We start from the raw sequence: 20508 nt of genomic DNA, 5'->3' as shown, positions 1-20508 counted from the left end.
GTTGAGCATCCATTTTGACCCAAATCTATGATCAAGTTGTATGGCAAGCCCCATTTGGTGTGGCAATACTCCAGACCGAGGTCGACAGGCCTTAATAAAATTCTGCCCCCAAACGGCAACTCTTTCGTCTGTCTTGACAATCGGTCTCAAGAACATCTGAAGGCTTGCAGGAACAAGTGTCAGCTGACTATCGATGTCAGTCATACTGTGTGTGGTGGGGTATGACTTTGGACCTAATTCAATCAAGGCAATATCATTGGATATGAACTTGAGTGCCGTCTTTATGATCTGAGTCTTCTCATCTCCATGGTCAAGATTAGCATGATGCGCTCGCAGAATATTGTCGGTGCCATCTTTGAGACAGAGTACATCTGCCCTTCTTTCCTGTGTTGTGAAATACAAGGTGTCTTCGTATTTCTCTAGAAGTTTTATCTTTAGCCAATGCTTTGAATAAGAAAGGCTCTTCTCTGGTGACTGATCAAACTCCTGCAGCTTTTCATGGATTTGGTCCATGTTCATTACCCCATGCTCTAATTCTGAGTCTAACCATTCGCAGAATTCAATAAAAACTGCCTCTCGCTCCTCATCAATACTCCTCTGTCCTCTCTTCCTTTTTCCTTCCTCATCAGTCTTGGACAAACTGTCACCTCTCGCAAACATAAGTTTGCATCGCAAATGGTACAGTGTTTCTTCTGCTACCAAGTCGTTGATCCCTTCCAGGCGTCCAGTGACTTCAGTGCCCCAGTCATCCCCGCGACTCCGTGCTGTCTTCAGCAAGCTTGCCTTCAGTGTATCTGCAGTCAAATTATCTGGCACTCTGTATTTCTTTATAGCTTGTGCTGGATTATTTTTGTAGAGCTGGGCTGGTTGGTTGCAAAGAATGCATACATCCTTATACAGGAGGTCAACTGACTGTGATCTTCTAGAACTGCAGCCAGTTGATGAACTGAACTCACAAGTTGTGCGTCTTCTCTTCAACTTTGATGACTCTTTCTCTGCCTTTGATGCTTGAGCTGACTTCTTGGTGGTTGCAACAAAGTTGTTGTACAGATCATTTTTACACTTCTGGTGGTACCTCAGTTTTCCTTCCTTTTGAGCCTCCTTCATACGTTCCACAACAGTAACATTTTCGACAGTTTCTGCTTGTTTCAATAAAGTTGAGTATCCCTTTGGAGTTGCCTGTATGAGCCTTTCAGCTGGTGTATCCGAGCGTGCACAGATGAAGCAATTGAGCACAGGTGGAGTAACGTCTTCATCCATATTGCTAGACTCCATGTCCTGCAAAGTAGAAAATGAGATATATTTAGAAATTATTTTTCCACAAAGGAGTGTCTGTGGTGAAATATAAATGTTAACAATCAACTCAGAATCATGAAAAACCCTTATTTGACCCCTCATAAGTTACTTAAGGGCCGATTAAAAAAAATAAAAATTCTCGAAAATAATTTTTCGGTACCCGAATTCAACAGCTTTTTTTCTGGGTTTCCCACGGGAGTTGACCTTCAACATTTTAACACATGTTATTACACACCTTTACAAACATATTGGTGAAGAAATTTTTTGGTAACAATTTAGTTAACAGATTTTCATATGTTTCCCTTACTATCACCAAGCAGTCGTTTTCATGTTTGAATGGATTGCAATCTTTGATAATTATCCGTAATTATCCGATAATTATCAGGTATATTATAATATACCGTAGTTTGTTAACTTTCTGCTTGGTGCACCTGGCGTTTTGTGATTCATGGAGAAAGCTCATGATGTTTTTGTCGTTGCTGTGTAGAGACATTGGCCATGTCATGCACTTGTTCAGTCTGTTCATCACTGGTGTGACCAAGAAGAACCTGACCAATGCTGCTGCTTTCAGGAACACAATGAACTCATATTGTCAAATAATTACACCAGGATTTCTTACCTGATATAGTCTTATCCCCTCACGGTCGATGCCTGTTTCATCTTGTGATATCGTCTATAATAAACCATAAGTAAATTCTGCCATTACGATAAAAACACTACTGTGTGTGAGCTGCGTTTATAACAACAAATGCTTTAATTAATATTGTTCAAACATCTATGTATGTTTTCTACTTTGCCATAATCACCATGGAATATGTTTCAATGACTGTCATTACAACGCACATAAAATATCCTTCAATTTGATTTGCTACACAACTATATTCCAGACAGTTACAAAAACTAGATTTTTTTTCAAAGCACATTTTTAGGGGTCATGACCTTCAGTGACCTCAAAATGACCTTCAGGATTATAATTTTAAAAATGGAACCCTATTTTATTGTACTCTTCACACATTTTTGATGTAATATAGCTTGGGTGCCAAGATTTATCATGAGATTCCCATGGGAGTTGTTGATGCAATTTATTCCTTGTTTTGTTGGTGTTGGCTGGTGTTGGTGGCCTGGTGTTGGCTTAGCGGTTAGGGTGCTGGCTTGGGATCCTCGGATCCTGGGTTGGACTCCCGGTCGATCGCTGAATTAACACCAGGGGGGTTGACTCAGCCTGTCATCCTTCCGAGGTCGGCAAATTGAGTACCAGGTTGCTGGGATGAATGATCACGGTGTGTACCCCGATTTAGAATAGGTACACCGTATCACTGCGCATCGGAAGAGCATGACCAAGGGTTGGCGTCAGGAAGGGCATCCGGCCATAAAAACATTGCCTCAAACAGGGAACCATGATTGTCATGGGGCCCGCAAGGCTAATCCCCGCTCTAGCGGGGAAAATGGCCTTAAAACTATCATTCATTCATTCATTCATTCAACCTGATACCAACTGTAAAGCATGGTGGTGGAAATATTATGGTTTGGGGCAGCTTTACTGCATCAGGCCCTGGGCAGCTCACCCTCATAGAATACACTATGAATTCTTCATTGTACCAGAGGATGCTTGAGGATGATGTGAGGCCATCTGTCGGAAAGTTGAAGCTCAACAGAAAGTGGACCTTGCAACATGACAATGACCCTAAACATACCAGTAAATCCACCAAGGAATGGCTGAAAAGAAAGAAATGGAGGGTTCTGGAAAGGCCCAGTCAAAGCCTGGATCTAAATCCCATCGAGATGTTGTGGGGGGATTTGAAACGAGCTGTACATGCAAGAAACCCCTCAAACATCGCACAGCTGAAATAATTCTGCATGGAGGAGTGGGCAAAAATTTTTCCCAGTCCATGTCAGAGACTGGTAGACAGTTATAAGAAACGCCTACTTGAGGTTGTTTCTGCCAAAGGGGGCAATACCACCTATAAGAGCCAGGGGTGTACTTACTTTTTCCAAATGGAAAGTTTCCAAATGCATTTATGTTTATTTAAATTATACAATGGACAACAAAATGTAAATGTTTCATGATATTTGTTGTATTATATCATCTTTATCCATCAATATTGTTGAAATGAAGATCAAATAGCTGTATGTTGAAATATGTTGATAAAGTCAAAACTTTACATGGGGTGTACTTACTTTTTCACGTGACTGTATATATATATATATATATATATATATATATATATATATATATATATATATTGTTACAGATACGACTTTGATGGTATGGTGGGCCGAGCGGGATGGCCGCCGTATCCGTACAAGTTACCCGATTGTGCCCGAATGTTAACTAATCGCGCTACGCTGGCTCAATAGGAAAGAGAAGACACCCGGCTGGGTTACAATCACACAATACGACACCAGGGGTTCAGTTCTCAAGACCTCCGGAGGAGGTTATATTAAGGCGGAAAAGGTTAGATTACAGGGACAAGAGGGAAACATAGGAAGGTGGGCACTTAGACACAACCTTATATTAACCCTAGACAGACCACAGATAAACGGGACAACGCTGACTCACACGGGATTTGATGGCAAGGAAAGCGGCAGTCGATGGCTCAGGTGCACCTGGCTCAGGGACAGAATCACGTACGGTGGTGTCCAGCAGATGCGGGGAGGTCGCTCAGCGCTCGTGGGTCGCGACTTTGGTGGAGATGCCGGGGAGGTCGCTCAGCGCTCGGGAGGGTGGCGTCTTGTCCTTCCAAGGATCCAAGCTCGGGGCGCATCTGGCGTCACGTCCGGCGCGGGGCCGCGTATATCCGGCGGGGAGTCACGCCCTCGCTCGTTAGCTCCGCCCCATATGGCATCGGCCCATGGCTTCTCATTGGGTGCGGGGGTTACCGGCTCCGCCCTTGACGAGGGGCCGACAGGGAGCCCCCTTCTGGGTAACCCCGTCGAGCACATGTTCAATGGCGGCCAACCGAGCCGGAGTGAGGACGCAAAGCCGCTGTTGTTGTGGTTGTTGTTGGAGCTTGAGATGATGGGAAGAGATGCGGGGAGGTATGGGAAGGTCCTAAACTCCTACTGGTGCCATATCATCACATTCTGGTGCAACGAAGAGTCATAATTAATGGAAACAAGTCCTTAACTGACATAGATTAAGAATAACTAGCAAGATGTCCTATAATTGTCTACGTGTGGTGCGGGGGACCTGGGCACGACATTTAATGGGGGAATGAAGGGGAAGATCGGCTCTAATGGGTGTTGTTTACAGACAATGGGACTAGGGAATGGGGTAAGGGGAGAGTTGGGGAGTATCGGAGAAGATAGGGGAATATTTACAAGCGGATATGGAGGTCAAATTCCATATTCGCAACATTGCACCCTTCTCTACCCTCGGGGCGTCCCGACCCGATAAATTTTTACCTACTTTAGTGTGGCACGCAATGTAGTTCCCTCTACTATTAACTCTACCCTGAGTGCGACAGTTTTATAGATATTCACAAATGAGTAAATATGTCCCCCTGCGACGTTGCACCCTTCTCCTCTCAGAAACACACCCACAGGATAACCGAATCCGGAAAGAATTCTCAAACTAAACATACAGCCGGTAGGGAGCATTATTTACAAGACTACGCTGCTATTTACACTACGATCCAGGACCTGTTTTTGGAGGAACACATGCAGATGTTATGCATAGAGAGAGAGCGCGCTTGCCAACATCGATACACCAACCCACGAGTGCTCTGTGGCCGACGGCCTTTAATAACGTGCAGAGCACCCTTCCCGCGCATCAAAAGCACCACCCCACCACCAATCGGTGCAGTCACCATTGTTCATTGGAATAAAAATAAATTCGACAACCCCTAACCCTGCAGGTGTCTCTTGCTCTTCTTGTGGTGCACTTGGTGTTAATTATTAGTGGTTCACCTGTATGGCATAGGTGCCCCGTTGACCCATAGGTCCATCCCCGGGTGGTGCTTGGCCGCAAACGAACTGCGGTCCATCGTGGGTGGCCACAAACATTGCGGTCCATATGGTGTATCGATCCCGGCAGCAAGCAGCGAAAGTGCAGGCCCACAACTGCGTCGCCAGCACCTCTCTCTCCTCTCTCTCTACCCCAAAGCCAGATCCTCGGAGGTGGGAGACAAAAACAAGACAAGTGAGCAAGGTGGTAAGGGCGCAAAAGTGCACGCAATGCAAGGTGATGCACACTGGGGGCACATGGGAACCAGGTGAGACAGGTACGTTCCTACCGTACGCCCCCCCCCACCAGGTAACCTACATGGCCCCTCCCTTACCCCTTACTGTATCAACAAAACACAACACTACCCATAAACATCTACTTTACAAATCCACAAACATCCCTACTGTCTTCCCCGTTCCTCCCACATACCAAATTCGTCTTCTCTCCCTCCTAACCAATCAAATTTGCCATTTTCAACTCTCATCAAAATTTGCCATCTCCAACTGCACATCAAAATTTGCCATCACCAATTCATCATCAGTCCCTCCTAGGGAGGGAGAGATGGAATCACCCCAATGTCTCATCCACGTCGTGATGCGTCTCACAAATCCAACAGCAATTCTCATTTCTGCAACACAAACAAAGAAAACACAGGTGTGGAGTCATCATCATCACCACAGGTAAGTGGCTGCGTATGGTGCGACAGGTTCATCAATCCTAACTATCTCCTAAATGACTTTAACAACTTTACACTACCCGGGGTCTTTCTCCGGCCAAACCATTGGCCCTCTTACACTATGGGTTCTAAAAACCAATTCCCATTGGCCAACTGTGGTGCTCTTCAATTTGGGGTCTCACTCCCCCGATTCATCTCCCGGTGCCCTCGCACAATTTCTGGGCTGCGGCGTGTACCTCTCCCAGTGGGTCTACCCACCTGCACACCTCCACCACTGCAGTTGCCTCCGAGCTTACCTGCTCCTTGCCCTAACCTAACTACCTGGGGAAGGCCCTCTGGCACTCTCCCCACTCGGTGCCCTCTCTGGCACTGGGCTACCCGGGTCCATCCTCCGGATCCTCGGGCCCCATCCACAACTCTACCGGCTCCCAGAGCCCACCTGCGGCCTCACCTGGCCGACATCCTCACAGTGGTGGAGTGCCCAACCAACTACACACACTAACAGGCTACACGCCCAGCCATTTCCACAACACTAATGCACCCATTCACAACACCATTCTGCAACCGCACCACAAATGCCAATATCCAACCACAATTTACCTGCACCCTCTACCTAACACTTACACTACCCGCCCCGGGTGCTCGTGAAAGGGGTCCACTCTTCCCCCATCCACACCTTCGCACCATGCACACCACTCCGTACCACTCACTCCAACTCTCTCCACACACCTGTACCTGCACACCTGTGCTCTCACACCTGGTGCCACCTGCACCCTTCTCTCCCCAAGCGCATTCGCGCTGATCCACACACTCACTACTCATACACTGCTCCACACACCTGTCCAGTTGCACACCTGTGCAATCACACCTGTTCAATTCTCACAAACACGGCATCATCTCAGCTAACTACTCCCTTCTGAAACTTGCGCTTCCCAGTCGTCCCTTTAAACTATTGCGCTCCCTCGTCATTATCATCCATACTAATCTACCTGCGTCCCCACTACAGGTATCAGTCACTAACTAATCTTAACGTTACCTAATGTCATCTTCTAGATCCCTACACACAATATCCTAACCCACCCGGGCTAGTTTTCACTGCCATACACCCCATAATCTATTGCTCCTTTGCCCCCACATGGGAAGGATGGTGGATTTGCCATCCCACCACATCGGGGGTCTCTCACTACCAATTTTGCACATCAAATTTCAATAAATCAAAAATTTGCCAATCACTACCCATCATCTGCCAATCACTACTGCCAATCCCTTGCCAATCATCAAATTTTGCTTTTCTCTAATTTTGGGTCCAAAACACTAACCTCATCACCCAGTCTACTCACTAATACCTCTCGGTGCGCCAATCCCTGTCCAAAGCCCGGCTTCGTAAAGCCAAGCAATGGATGCTGGTTGTTTTGTGCCTGCGGCTGGATGCGTCCGGCATTCGGGGCAGGGACGGGGGCGTACCCGGGCCGAGATCCCACGCATCACCTCGGCGTGGAGCCATCCAATGCCCCGATCTCGACCTGCCGGCACGTCTCACCAAAAAGTGGTCGCCATGACGACTCTTTCTATCGGGCCGCCCGCTCCGCCTAGTGGAGCACAGACGCGGCCGTTCAAAGCGAGGCCCAGCACGCACCGAGGGCCCGATTCGGCTATAAGTCGTTCTAAACTCTATCCCGTTTAATGTCGATGCTTCACCTGCATGCTTACACCCCGCAGCCCGTTCCTTGCTCACACATCCAGCCGTTTCCATGCTCCTCGTACCGTTCCTTACACACCCAGGCACACTCACAGCCTTGGTCACACACCTGACCACCGAACACTTTGGCACACATTCGTCGCTCGCACACCTCACCAATACACCTCTTCGCGCCCCCTCCTCAGTCACCTCCTCTGTGACAATCACAGGTGTGCTCTCATTCGCACACCCAACCACGTGCCTCACCACCAACTCCAGCGTGCATTCCCACTCACGCTCTACCATTCCAGGTGTGCATCCTTCCATCCCAGGTGTACATCCTCGCTGACCTGTCACAACTAACTCACGCTCCTTGTCACTCTCAATACTCTCACCTCCACTCTTGACAGCGCACTCACCCTTACTCTTGACAGCGCACTCTTTCCTCATGCACCTGTCCGTTACACACCTTTCTCGCGCACACTCTCCCGTCACACCCTCTGTAACACTCACCACAGGTGGACACTCTTCCTTACTTCTGACAGCGCACTCTTTCCTCATGCACCTGTCCGTCACACACCTTTCTCGCGCACACTCTCCCGTCACACTCTCTGTAACACTCACCACAGGTGGACACTCTTCCTTACTTCTGACAGCGCACTCTTCCCTCATGCACCTGTCCGTCACACACCTTTCTCGCGCATACTCTTGCGCACACTCTCCCGTCACACCCTCTGTAACACTCACCACACCGCGCTTCCATGTGCTCCCTCGCACACGCGCTACGACCGACTCACTCTCGCCAGCACACTCACTCCTTGGCACGCACTTTTTCCTCACACACCCCAGAGTCGGACTTTCTTGCACACCTCCTCTTTCGCACACCAGACCAGTCGCACACTTCACCAACGGCCTCTCACGAACACCCGGGTCTATCTCGACCCCCAAGCTTATTAAATCCCCTGGCGCATCATACGCACGACCATATTGGTCACCACTTACACCGGGTCCTCTTCCTCTTCGCTTCTCCTCCATCACCTGCGAATCCCTCATCCGGTTAATGAGCACATCATCACGATCCAAACACAGACTTTGGACCAATTCTTTTATCTCCTCTTTTATCTCTTTCTTATCCCCTCTCCGTCGCTTCTTAATTTCGCTCATCCCTTCCTCCACTTCTTCTAATTTGTGCTTCACCTCTTTTATTCCCCGGTACGTCTCCTCAAGCTCGTCCTCCAAGGCTACCTTGACCGTTTCCATGTGCGTCCTCACCTGCCGGTCCTTCGTCTCCATTACCTCTATCACCTCGTCCAACCTCGTTGTCAGTCCCTCACGTACCATCTGACATTCCCTCTTCGTCGCTACCAAGTCATCTTTGAGTTCTTTCTGTGTCGCCTTTAAACCTCCTAATACCGCAGTGTTCCTTTGAACCTGCTCCACTAACTCCGTCTGTCCCACCGTCAGCTGCTCCACCTCTTGCGTCAGGTCCTCTATGCCCCCTTGTAACTTTACAGTCGCCTTTCTCACCTCCTTTTCCATGTGCTCCTCACAGTGCCTCACCTCCTCGCGCACTCCTCCGACCTCCTCACTCACTCCTCTTCTGATCTCCTCTCCCATCACTTGCATCTCCTGCCCAGATGCCACCCTCATCTGCTCCATTTCCTCCCTGTGAGCATCCAGTTTGGTTTCTACCCCCATTCTGACCCCCTCTATCTGCTGCTCCATTTGTTTAACTTCCCTTTCCGCTTGGTCCCTCATGTCCCTCAATTTGCCTTCCATACTGTTTTCTAACCCCTCTAACCCTTTTTGCATCCCTTCCATTTGATTCTCTTGAGCGGCCATTCTGTTTTCTACCCCCATTAACCCATTTCTCACCTCTTTTATCCCGTTGTCTAACCCCTCAAAATTATTGTCTAACTTCCCAAATTTCTTGTCTAACTCCTCAAAATTATTGTCTATCTTCCCAAATTTCTTGTCTAACTCCTCAAAATTATTGTCTAACCCCTCACTGGTACCCCTCGCTTCGTCCCTCATTACCCCCATTTGCTCACTCTGAGCCCTCGCTTCGTCCCTCATTACCCCCATTTGGCCCTCTATTCGTTCCATAAGGGCCCTCATTTGCAACATAAAAAGGTTCGGATCCACCAGGGGCGCTGCCACGGTCACGGGCGCGGTGACCAGCGAGGCGCCATTTTGCGCGTCTGCTACCCTCGCTGCTTCGCTCTCCTCACGTCCCTCAATTTGGTCCTGGACCGACCCTGCCTCACTCTCCCCTACCGGACCCCAGCTGTCTTGATCCGCCATAGCGCGACTTTCAAAATTCGGGTTTTTATTATTTTTTTTTTTTTTTGTAAAACACAATCAAATTTCGCTGTTATAATTTCGAGCGCGTAAACGCGCTCCGGGTCCAATCTCACTCCTCGACACCAATTGTTACAGATACGACTTTGATGGTATGGTGGGCCGAGCGGGATGGCCGCCGTATCCGTACAAGTTACCCGATTGTGCCCGAATGTTAACTAATCGCGCTACGCTGGCTCAATAGGAAAGAGAAGACACCCGGCTGGGTTACAATCACACAATACGACACCAGGGGTTCAGTTCTCAAGACCTCCGGAGGAGGTTATATTAAGGCGGAAAAGGTTAGATTACAGGGACAAGAGGGAAACATAGGAAGGTGGGCACTTAGACACAACCTTATATTAACCCTAGACAGACCACAGATAAACGGGACAACGCTGACTCACACGGGATTTGATGGCAAGGAAAGCGGCAGTCGATGGCTCAGGTGCACCTGGCTCAGGGACAGAATCACGTACGGTGGTGTCCAGCAGATGCGGGGAGGTCGCTCAGCGCTCGTGGGTCGCGACTTTGGTGGAGATGCCGGGGAGGTCGCTCAGCGCTCGGGAGGGTGGCGTCTTGTCCTTCCAAGGATCCAAGCTCGGGGCGCATCTGGCGTCACGTCCGGCGCGGGGCCGCGTATATCCGGCGGGGAGTCACGCCCTCGCTCGTTAGCTCCGCCCCATATGGCATCGGCCCATGGCTTCTCATTGGGTGCGGGGGTTACCGGCTCCGCCCTTGACGAGGGGCCGACAGGGAGCCCCCTTCTGGGTAACCCCGTCGAGCACATGTTCAATGGCGGCCAACCGAGCCGGAGTGAGGACGCAAAGCCGCTGTTGTTGTGGTTGTTGTTGGAGCTTGAGATGATGGGAAGAGATGCGGGGAGGTATGGGAAGGTCCTAAACTCCTACTGGTGCCATATCATCACATTCTGGTGCAACGAAGAGTCATAATTAATGGAAACAAGTCCTTAACTGACATAGATTAAGAATAACTAGCAAGATGTCCTATAATTGTCTACGTGTGGTGCGGGGGACCTGGGCACGACATTTAATGGGGGAATGAAGGGGAAGATCGGCTCTAATGGGTGTTGTTTACAGACAATGGGACTAGGGAATGGGGTAAGGGGAGAGTTGGGGAGTATCGGAGAAGATAGGGGAATATTTACAAGCGGATATGGAGGTCAAATTCCATATTCGCAACAATATATATATATATATGTCAAGTTGTAGATTTGTTATTGCCTAAAGTTCAGTTATAGACGTTGGTTGCTAATGTGTTATGATTTAAATGTTGTTTAAAAATGCTATTTTCATAAAGTTAATAAAGGGTTTTTGCTTCGTTTTAGTTTTGGATGAGGAAAGGCTCGCTTCGGTCGTGCTGGACAAATTGTATACGTGTGCTTTTTCAAGGCTAGATAAGGCCGGTCGTAAAATCACGCTCACGCGCGTGATTTTGTGTAACGCTAGTAGAATGTTTAGATTGCAGACATAAACATATATATTTTGTATTAATCACAGCGACGCATGACTCTGTATAAACATGCTTTGAATTACTCATGTAAACAAACCCATATATTTTATGGGTTTGTTTGGCCAAGCATGCACTCTTCTCTCTGTGAGTTACATTTCTGTTTTCTCGGAGCCCAGAGAAACATTTGGTCCGAATGATAAGGAAGGGCTGACTCCCCCGAATGACAGGGATAACGGTGGGAGGGACTCTCGCCAGTCGCTTTGTTCTCTCGGAGATTTTCTGATAATCGTATTCATATATAAGTGAATGAGAATCAATGCGTATCCAGGAAGGCTTGACTTGGCATGAGACTGGCTCTTGCTGTAGATGTCTTGACTTCTTCCGGATCTGTATAAGTTGGTTTTTAATAAAGCTGCGTCATTTCAGGCTATTGTGGACTTCTTTTGCAAACGAAGAGCTGCTTCTTCACAGATGGTACCAGAAGTGGGGTCAGCACCGGACGACGGGAGACGGAGCCCGAGGGACAGGAGGAAGGCTGCCTGAGGCCGGCGCCGGCACGCGGATTTGATTAAAGGTGGGAGTTGTTTTATATCAGAGGGCTATTATTCCAAATTCGTACCTTCCTCCCTCGAGCGGGTTCAGTCTCCTTGTCTTCCGCGCTGCCTGCACTCGAACAGAAATTGTAAGTAAAGGCTCATTTTAGGCCTCAGAATGACGTGGCTTTGTTAAAACCAGGATAAACAAGTAAGGATACCAGTAAGGACTTAACAGTAAGCTTAAAGTTACAGTTAGCACCAGGAGGGGAAAATGAGGTCGGACAGCCATATAGGTTGAAACCAGGTGGCCAAGATTTTTCCAGGAAGGAACAGCCCAGAGACAAGATGGGGTATGCCATTGCATGCCAGGGAACGAAGGGCTGTGGCTAACTTAAGAGGGCCATAAAGAACATGGCCAGTAAAAGGATTTGCGCAGGATATCGGTAAAGATAACGTTCGGTAAGGGTAACGTTATAAGTTGACAAGGGAAGGGGGAAAAGTGAGGTCGGGCAGCCGTAAAGGTTGAGCCAGGCCGAGAACTTTCCAGGAAGGATCAGCCCAGAGCAATAAGATGGGAAGCAAGCTAATGAAAGAAAGGGAACCCCTTAAGGGAACCCCGGCATCTTTCATGTTTAAGAGGCATCATTTTGCCGCGGTAAGACCATTAAAGGACTGGGCTGTGTTAACTAAAGATTTAAATAATCCCTGGCCAGAGGACAAGTAAGTAAGCAGTTAAACAAGTAAATCAGCGGTTGATGCCGCTGGACCAGATGCCAGACCAAGACCCCCCAACCCCCCCAAGACCTGAGCTCAGTCCCGGGGCTCTAGGCAACACCCCAACACCCCGCCCTGCCTTCCCTTTTTTCACCTCAACCCACCCCCGTCCAACCCGTCCCAAAAATCCTTTTCCTTGAATGAGAGACGTAACATGAATGAGCAAAGATTGTACATGAGAGTGGCTGGAGAAAGGCATGATTTGAGTCGATCTGAGTTTCGCGCGAAGTCTGGGAGACTTCTATGAGTATATGAATGAGGAATGAATGTATATTGGGATGTTAATTGACGTGTGTATCTAGCCAATGTATTTGTCTGTATGACATATGCAAAGCAGAGGGTTTCGGTGTGAAGCTTTGTAAGTGATCTGCTCGACGTGCGGGAAATTCAGGCCGGGAATGTCCATTTTAGCGTCTATCCGAGAGAACAGGCGAGGTCCTGAACTGAGTCCGGATTTTCATCTGTTTGGGAGTTGTTTGGGAAGCGAATTGATATAAATCGGGTCAGGAAAGCACTCGGAGTGCCCTTGTCGACCTACTGTTGATATGAAGCGGTTTCTTGGAGATGGTTGCAGGATGGGCTGTTTTTTTTCTTTCGAGCGGCAGTCGGACGGAGATTTGGAATTTGTTGAACTAAATTCAGAATTCGAATCAATATGTGTGTTTTACTTGAATTGAAGAGTTCATTCAATGGCAGATATTGTGGATTGTATGTGTGGGATGTATCACTGAGGCAGCTCACCTTTGGAATTGGTGTCATATAGTGCATTTTGGGTCAGAGAGGTCAAGCGTCGGAGATCCTGTTTTTTTGCGATGTTTACGAGCTAGGGATGAGTTCTGACAGCTCAATGTTCTGACAGCTCACTACATGTCAGGTCGTAGATTTGTTATGACAGCTCTATGTTATGACAGCCGACTGCATGTCCCAACGTGAGGTAAACCCCGCCGTGAACGCGAATAGAGCGGCGTGCAGGGAGTGTTGGGATTCGTGTGGAGGCACGAGGGTGCGCGCCAAGACGGGGGGCGGCGTGGCGTCGTCGCGTTGAGATGGTTGTGCCAGGTCGATCGGCGATCTCTGAATTTAAATCGGATTTTTGTCATGTGTGTTGTGAAATTAACGTCTATCCGAGAATCCTGGCGATGTTCGTTTAATTAAAGTGTGGTACAAACCTGTGTTTCCGCCGTGCGGCTCCGTGGAAGTTTGGGTAGAGGGATATTGTGCGTTCGGGCAGGAGCCGAGCGAGCCGCGAGTCACGGGTGTGCTGTATGAGATTTGCTCAGAGTGCCGGCGATAACTCGCCCACTCTCAGAGGAGGATGTGTGCCCAAATGCATTGTGGGTCATTGCGACTTTGCTGAATGTCGGACGCTGGATGTCGGACGTTCATGTCAGACGAGCCATGTCGGAATATTGAGCGCCTGCGACATACATGCCATGCAATGTCACAAAAGGAATACGTTATTTAAAATGGATTTATATAAGGGGAAGAAACGATTTCTAAACTAAATTCGATTTCTAGAATGATTTTCTAAACGCTAAAATAAACGATTTCAAGACAGAGTAATTAATTTCCGGTGACAAGTTCCAACAGGAAGTCTTGTTCATACAGTAACAGTAAGTGAGGTACAGTGCGGAGTGGCGGCTGGAAGATGCATCGAAGGATTTGTGTTGATCGATGCGCCGGACAAAGGGTTTGCTGGCGAGCGATGCTGGTAAGGTTAAGTTATTAAAATTCAATAATTTGAGCAGAAATGTCACGTGTTCAACAGAACGCTTATCCGAGGAAAGAGGAATATCGAGGTTTCAACTGTCGGTATGTGGTGTGGCTGGTGCCAAGGTGTGCGGTGGTCAGGTGTGTAACGAAGCCATTTGTCCAGTGTCAGGAGTGGGATGGGAGCGGAATGAGTGTACTTGGGAGGATATTGTTCCAGGTACAAGACAAGATGCTCTTGCAATGACGGGGGGCAAGGAGACACCGAGATGTGCGAATAAGGTACGTCGAATGGTTGTCGGAGGTTGTGGTTTCATTGCTGTCTGTTCTGTGGAGTTATATTTCTGAGGCATGGATTTCAAGGAGGAAGTGTGTGCCCCGAGAAGATTGTGGGTCGCAGATTGGGCACTCTGGGTGGACACGGGGGTTGCAGTTGTGTGGGCGCGAGGAGGTTTGTTGATGAAGCGTTGTGCGAACGAGGAGGGATGTGCGAAAGGTGCACTAGGTAGCAAGGGTGCTGCATTGTAGAGCACGCCTGGAAGTTCCTGGGCGGATTGTGACGGTTGTTGGATTCGTAGAAGTTAGCATTATGCTATGTAGAGCCACATTAATGGTCATTTGTCCATTGTCGCCGGACTTGCATTACTTGTGGGATAATAAAGCGCTGGTTACCCCAATTTGAAGTTTGACCTTTCGAAGTTTATTTGACCTTTGTTCGAGATATGTAAGGGTAAGAGGTCAGAGGCAATTCACTAACCTTGGAAGAACGACAGGCGGAGTCAGTCTACAGGGTGTTGCTTTAACGACAGGATATAGAACTTAAATCTGGGGAGAATATCGGGACATTATATTGTGGGTAAAACTGAAATCATGTACGTAATTAATGAACAGAGAATATCGAGTTCTGTTTGTCGTTGTAATTGTCGATTGATGTCCCGATTCAGGGGTCTCAAGAAATAAACAGACTTCCGGTGCCGACCGGAAGCGTCAGGTACAGTACGCTTGAGTTTAATTTAACCGGGCCGAGCACAGTGACGTGCGTGATCGAGCAATGGGGATAGTCATGGTCAGTGAAATGCAGTGAAATGCAGTGAACATGCCCGATTTGGCTTTGCGAGGCTCCGGATAGAAATTGGCATTTCGATACTGTGGATTATATTGTGCCTGCCCGGAAAGGTGATGTCCTGTGCTGGGGCTGGCGACATGCCTCTGTTATTTGTCTGTCTGTCGGTCTGATTGTAAGTCTTTGGTACTGGGAGGGCTAATTGAGTGCTTAGGCGTCATTGTTCCATGGAGGCAGGAGCTGTGAGTCACAAAATGTAAACGGGAACTTTGTGTAACTTTGCACCGGATCCACAAACAGAGAGATGGACAGGACAACAATGGAGTTTATATGGACGGGTTTAGGGCAGGTTCAATCTGACGATTACAGAGGGCTTTGTTCTGTTCACGAAACATGTAAAATTCATGGAGTTGAAGTGGTTTGCAAGAAGGCAGCAGAGTCAGTACTGGGATGCAACCTCGTCCAGGGGTTTTGGTCCAGCCTGCAAGGAGTCCAGGGGCTTGTTTCAGGGCTGGGTCGCCAAAAATGGGATGCTGTGCCCATCTGGATGTAAAATTATCCATCAAGGACGGGGAATGATGTGCAGTGTGATTGATTGGAGGTAATAAGGATTTGTGTTGATTTCCTGATTTGAGTTCATCTGGAAACAAAGACAGATGGGATTAATGTGTATATCAGGAACATTTTGGAAAAGAAATATGGATATATGACATTACTAAAATATAACCAAGCAATTGAGAGTTCTTGGGTTAATGGGATATAAATAAATGCATCTACAAGTTGATGGTTTATAAAAATTTAGTTCTGGATGATACTTAAACGATGAACAATGTTGGCAATATACAAAGAATGTGACTTGTTTTTTGGGGGGAAAACATGTGGTTTAAAATTGGTTGGCTAAGTTTTAAAGATGGAGATGTTTCGCAGAACTCTTATGATTATTTATATGAGTGGTGGACTATTCCATGGCGAAGCATTTTTCAGTTTATTGAAAGTTGGATTTTGTAAAATAATGGCTTAATATAACCACAGTAGAAAATAATATACAGATTTGGGACATTTTGTAAACTTTCGAATAATGAGAAGATTCATAAAATTCATTTTATTTATTTCATGGAAAATATTTGGGTTGCAAGTGGAGAAGCATGGTATGGTATAAAAATAAAGAGGGAGTATCCAGGAAAAGGATGTTCAAGTGAACTTTGTGCTGTGAAAAGAATGTCGAGTTAATGGAAGTGTTTTGTTCGATTAATTTTGTTCAATTTGTGTTCAAATGACCATCGATGTTGGGGGCAAAGTTATGGGTGAATTTGGTGAGTGGTTTTAGGCAAACGAAGATTAATTTAGATTTATCATAGTTAAGTTCGAGGAAGTTGATTTGAAGCCAGAATTTCATTTGGATGCCAGAAAGGAGAAAGGAGATGCTGAAAGCCAGAAAGGAGATGCTGTTGTCTACTCTGAATGACAGGTGGCGGTATCCAGGGCGCTGAGGAGTTTGTTCACGTTGTAAAGTTTGTTTATTTATTTGTTTATTTAGTTTGTTTATTGTAGAGAAGAGTGCTTTTGGGATTCCGGAGCCAGAGTGGATAATTTGAGGGTAGTAGGTGGAGTAGAGGACATCTTTGCAGTGCTGTAGGTGGTCCTTGTGGGCTTGGGAGTGAACTGATTTGGGTTTAATAGGCACAAGCTGGTCTAAACAGGGTGAGGAGGATGGTGTGATTGATGATGTCAAAGGAGGCGTTGAAGTGAGGAGGATGAAAATGTTGAGGTTGCCGGCATCAGAGGAGAGAAAAGGTCGCTGGTGATTTTGAGGAGAGCAGTTTCAGTACTGTGGCTGGAGCAGAATCCGGATTGGGATGTTTCATACAGGTTATTGGCAGAGTGGTGATGTTTGAGTTGAGTGGCCACAGCACGTTCCAAACTTTTGACAGAAAGGGTAGGTTGGAGATGAGTCTGAAGTTATTTAGGGTGTCAGGGTTTAGTCCAGGGTTTTTCCAGAATGGGGGTGAAGTTTCACGAGTTTTTGGGGAAATCGGTATGTGAAGCTGGATTAAGTTGGAACTGCTTGATGAGCCATGGAGATGGATTGGGTTTTGTTGTTGGTTGTCTGGGAGTTCGGTTATTGCATTGCCAAAGGTTTCTGTGTGGTGGACACACTCGTTGGCTGTTGTCTTGTGTGACGTGGAGGGAGATGTATGTGGCTGCGTGTGGCTGCCTGGAATCGGGAAGGCGGCTACAGTGGTTGATATTGGTTGTGGATTGTCCGGGGTGCTTCGATTTGCATAGGGGGTGAAGATTGGGATATTACATTATTTTAAGTAAGTATTGGCATGAGTAATTACATAAGTAATTATGAGTTATTATGAGTATTAGTTATGAGTAAGCGGAAGGTTATGTTTGATCGCTGTGTATTTATTTGTATGTCTGTGTGTGTGTGTGTGTATGTGTATGTTATTCGCATAACTCAAAAAGTATTCAACCGATTCGCATGAAATTTGGTGGGATGATAGGTTATTATCCGGGAACCATTTGATTAGATTTTGGAATCGATCGGGTCAAAGGTCAAGGTCATGAAAAGGTCATGGATGTGATTACAATATCAAACTTTTGGCGGGATAGAATGGTTTAATTTGAAACAAATCTTCCCGCATGACAACGTAGGTGTGGCTTTGCTACACAGATCTTGTAGTCTTTTATTTTGGCAACAAAAGTAGCTGCGGCGAAGGTATGCGCTCTACCGAGTGCCCGTTCTAGTTTTAGTAAAGTTACATGTTTCGCTGTGTTGTGGATCTGGGGACAAGCTAGTTTGATGGGTACCCTGGGGTCTTCGGCGTGTCTATGTGTTTGGCTGTCTGTCACACCGGACTCTTGAATGGGTTTTCATGAGACGAATTTCAGACATAACAGTGAGAATCTATTTTGAGCGAATCACAGTGGGTGAGGAAAACATTGTGTGTGACCAGACACCAGAACTGACCAGAATTGAAATTGGAAGTAGACCAGGTTATTTCTATTATTTGTTTATTCGTGAAAATAAATAAATAATAGGGGGAGGTTAATGGAGGTTAATGGTGGTTTGTTTGTGTTAATGGAGGTTAATGGTGGTTTGTTTGTGTTAATTCTAGTTGAAACTCTAGCTGAAGTAATTTTCGTTTATTTTTATTATTTTATTGATTTTTTATTATTTTATTGATTTTTTGATTTGATTTGCGATTTGAGATGATTGATTTTTATTAATTTTATAATTTTATTTTTATTGATGTTGGAAACAGGTAATGGGATGCTGAGAGAAGGATTGAATTTAATTTGAATTGGACTGGATTAAATGGGATTGAAAAAAAAAAAAAAAAAAAAATTGAATATTGGATAAAATTGGATCCACTTGAGGAAAAGTGGATTGGGAGGTTGGAGAGAAGGTGTTCTATGGGGCTATGGATTGGATGAATTGAGTTTATGGGGTGGAGACCTGTGGACCAGGCGTTCCCAGGAGACTTGTGGACCAGGTGTTCCACCAGAGGAAAAAGACCAGGTGTTCGTGGAGCACTTCACCTGCAAGAACGCCTTGGAACCAAGGTGGAAGGGACCAGTCCAGGTGTTGCTGACTACACCAACGGCAGTCTTTTGCGAGGGCAAGACCTCGTGGATCCACGCCACGCACTGTAAGTTGGCCATACAAGCACCAGACACTACACCACAGCAACCACAGTAAGGATGGGCCTAATCATAGGTACACCAAATAATTGGGGGGGCACATGTTATCTGGGTTCAGTCCTTCCTGACGTTGAGATACTGGATGAGCTAGACCCAAAGTCCTTGGACAGGCGTTATAAGAGGTCAGTCATGAACGAAGATGGAACCACTAAACTACACGGGAGTCTATGGGAAAAGGTGTTTGGTTTCTTCTTCCCAGGAGCGGGCACAGTCATGGATAGTTTCCGGATAGACAAATTGGCTTTGGCCCTAGAAAAGGTGGCAAACGACACCGCTACGGCTCATGACATACTATTGGATACGGTGATTCACATGCGTACAATGGTGATGCAGAATCGGGTGGCTTTGGACATGCTCCGGGGATGGACGGGCACCATAGTGAAGTGGTTATTGACCGCACTGGCCGTGATAATCGGGGTAGTAATTTGGGGGGCACTAATGAAATCTCTAGTCCTCCTCTGTATGAGAAAGTATTTTACAGGATGGAAAGTGAAGAAGCCGCCGACAACGACTATGGCTCTGACCACAGAGGCCGTCGACCTGAACGGGTCCTTCAACAAGGCAGTTGCGACCGGCGCTCCAGAAAATTGCATTGAATTTTGTAATGACTGTGATACTTGTGCGGATCCCATGTGGGAACTGGCTGCTGCCTGTAACGGTGTATGTGATGACTGTGATACTTGTGCTATAAACCCCTTGCGTGTACTGGCTAACGCTGCTTATGTATTACAAGCTGACAGCTGCACGCCCCCTTCCGACCCAACTATGGATCTGATTGCGACACTGGGTCTGGCGGTCGAGGGACCCGACGTGGATATCCTAGACCCGCAAGCCGACCAGGCGCCCAAGGGAGACTTTGACATAAAGGAAGTTCCTCTCTTTGCTTCATATGTATTAAGTTCAAATGCTTCAAGTGAATCGGATTTTTACGCTCTGTACCCTGACCAGGAAATTGAGACACAAGATACTGACAATATTATGTATTCCCCAGAACAGCAGCACGTGAGGGACCTCATGGGCATGATCGTTGATTAACTTCGAAGATCTGCAAGGACTGGGTCTGCAAAGGGTGGGGGGAGCAAGTTCCGCAGGGGAGGTGGTGGCCCTCTGGCGGAGCAGAACCTCATCTGGACCAGACACCTTCGTTGTGGATCCGAAACGTTAATGGACTTTCATGTTCTGAGCCCTCAGGCTCCGAGCACGCACCACACGACACGTTCGCCAAATGCACGGGCGAGGCGCTTTGGGCGCACGATATGCCCTTGGGAGATACCCGCATTACACAATTATTTTTTCAATACCCGC

The 20508-nt window shown here is 47.1% G+C and overlaps 1 protein-coding gene across 1 annotated transcript; it reads left to right on the top strand.

Annotated features, from left to right (window-relative positions):
- The first annotated feature begins 11882 nt into the window (after nucleotides 1-11882).
- LOC144888994 (uncharacterized) lies at nucleotides 11883-20247 on the top strand. Its single transcript, XM_078768796.1, has 2 exons — nucleotides 11883-11983; nucleotides 18970-20247. Exon 2 carries the CDS (start codon nucleotides 19204-19206, stop codon nucleotides 20236-20238), a length of 1035 nt encoding a protein of 344 aa, XP_078624922.1. The 5' UTR covers nucleotides 11883-11983; nucleotides 18970-19203; the 3' UTR covers nucleotides 20239-20247.
- Nucleotides 20248-20508: the final 261 nt, after the last annotated feature.

The sequence above is a fragment of the Myxine glutinosa genome, unplaced genomic scaffold (assembly GCF_964187855.1).
Source record: "Myxine glutinosa unplaced genomic scaffold, kmMyxGlut1.1 SCAFFOLD_479, whole genome shotgun sequence".
In the NCBI taxonomy this organism is placed as follows: domain Eukaryota; kingdom Metazoa; phylum Chordata; class Myxini; order Myxiniformes; family Myxinidae; genus Myxine; species Myxine glutinosa.
This window is presented reverse-complemented; position numbering and strand designations above follow the sequence as displayed.

Excerpts from the sequence above, each read along its gene's own strand:
- LOC144888994 (XM_078768796.1), top strand. The coding sequence starts at position 19,204 with ATGGGCCTAATCATAGGTACACCAAATAATTGGGGGGGCACATGTTAT.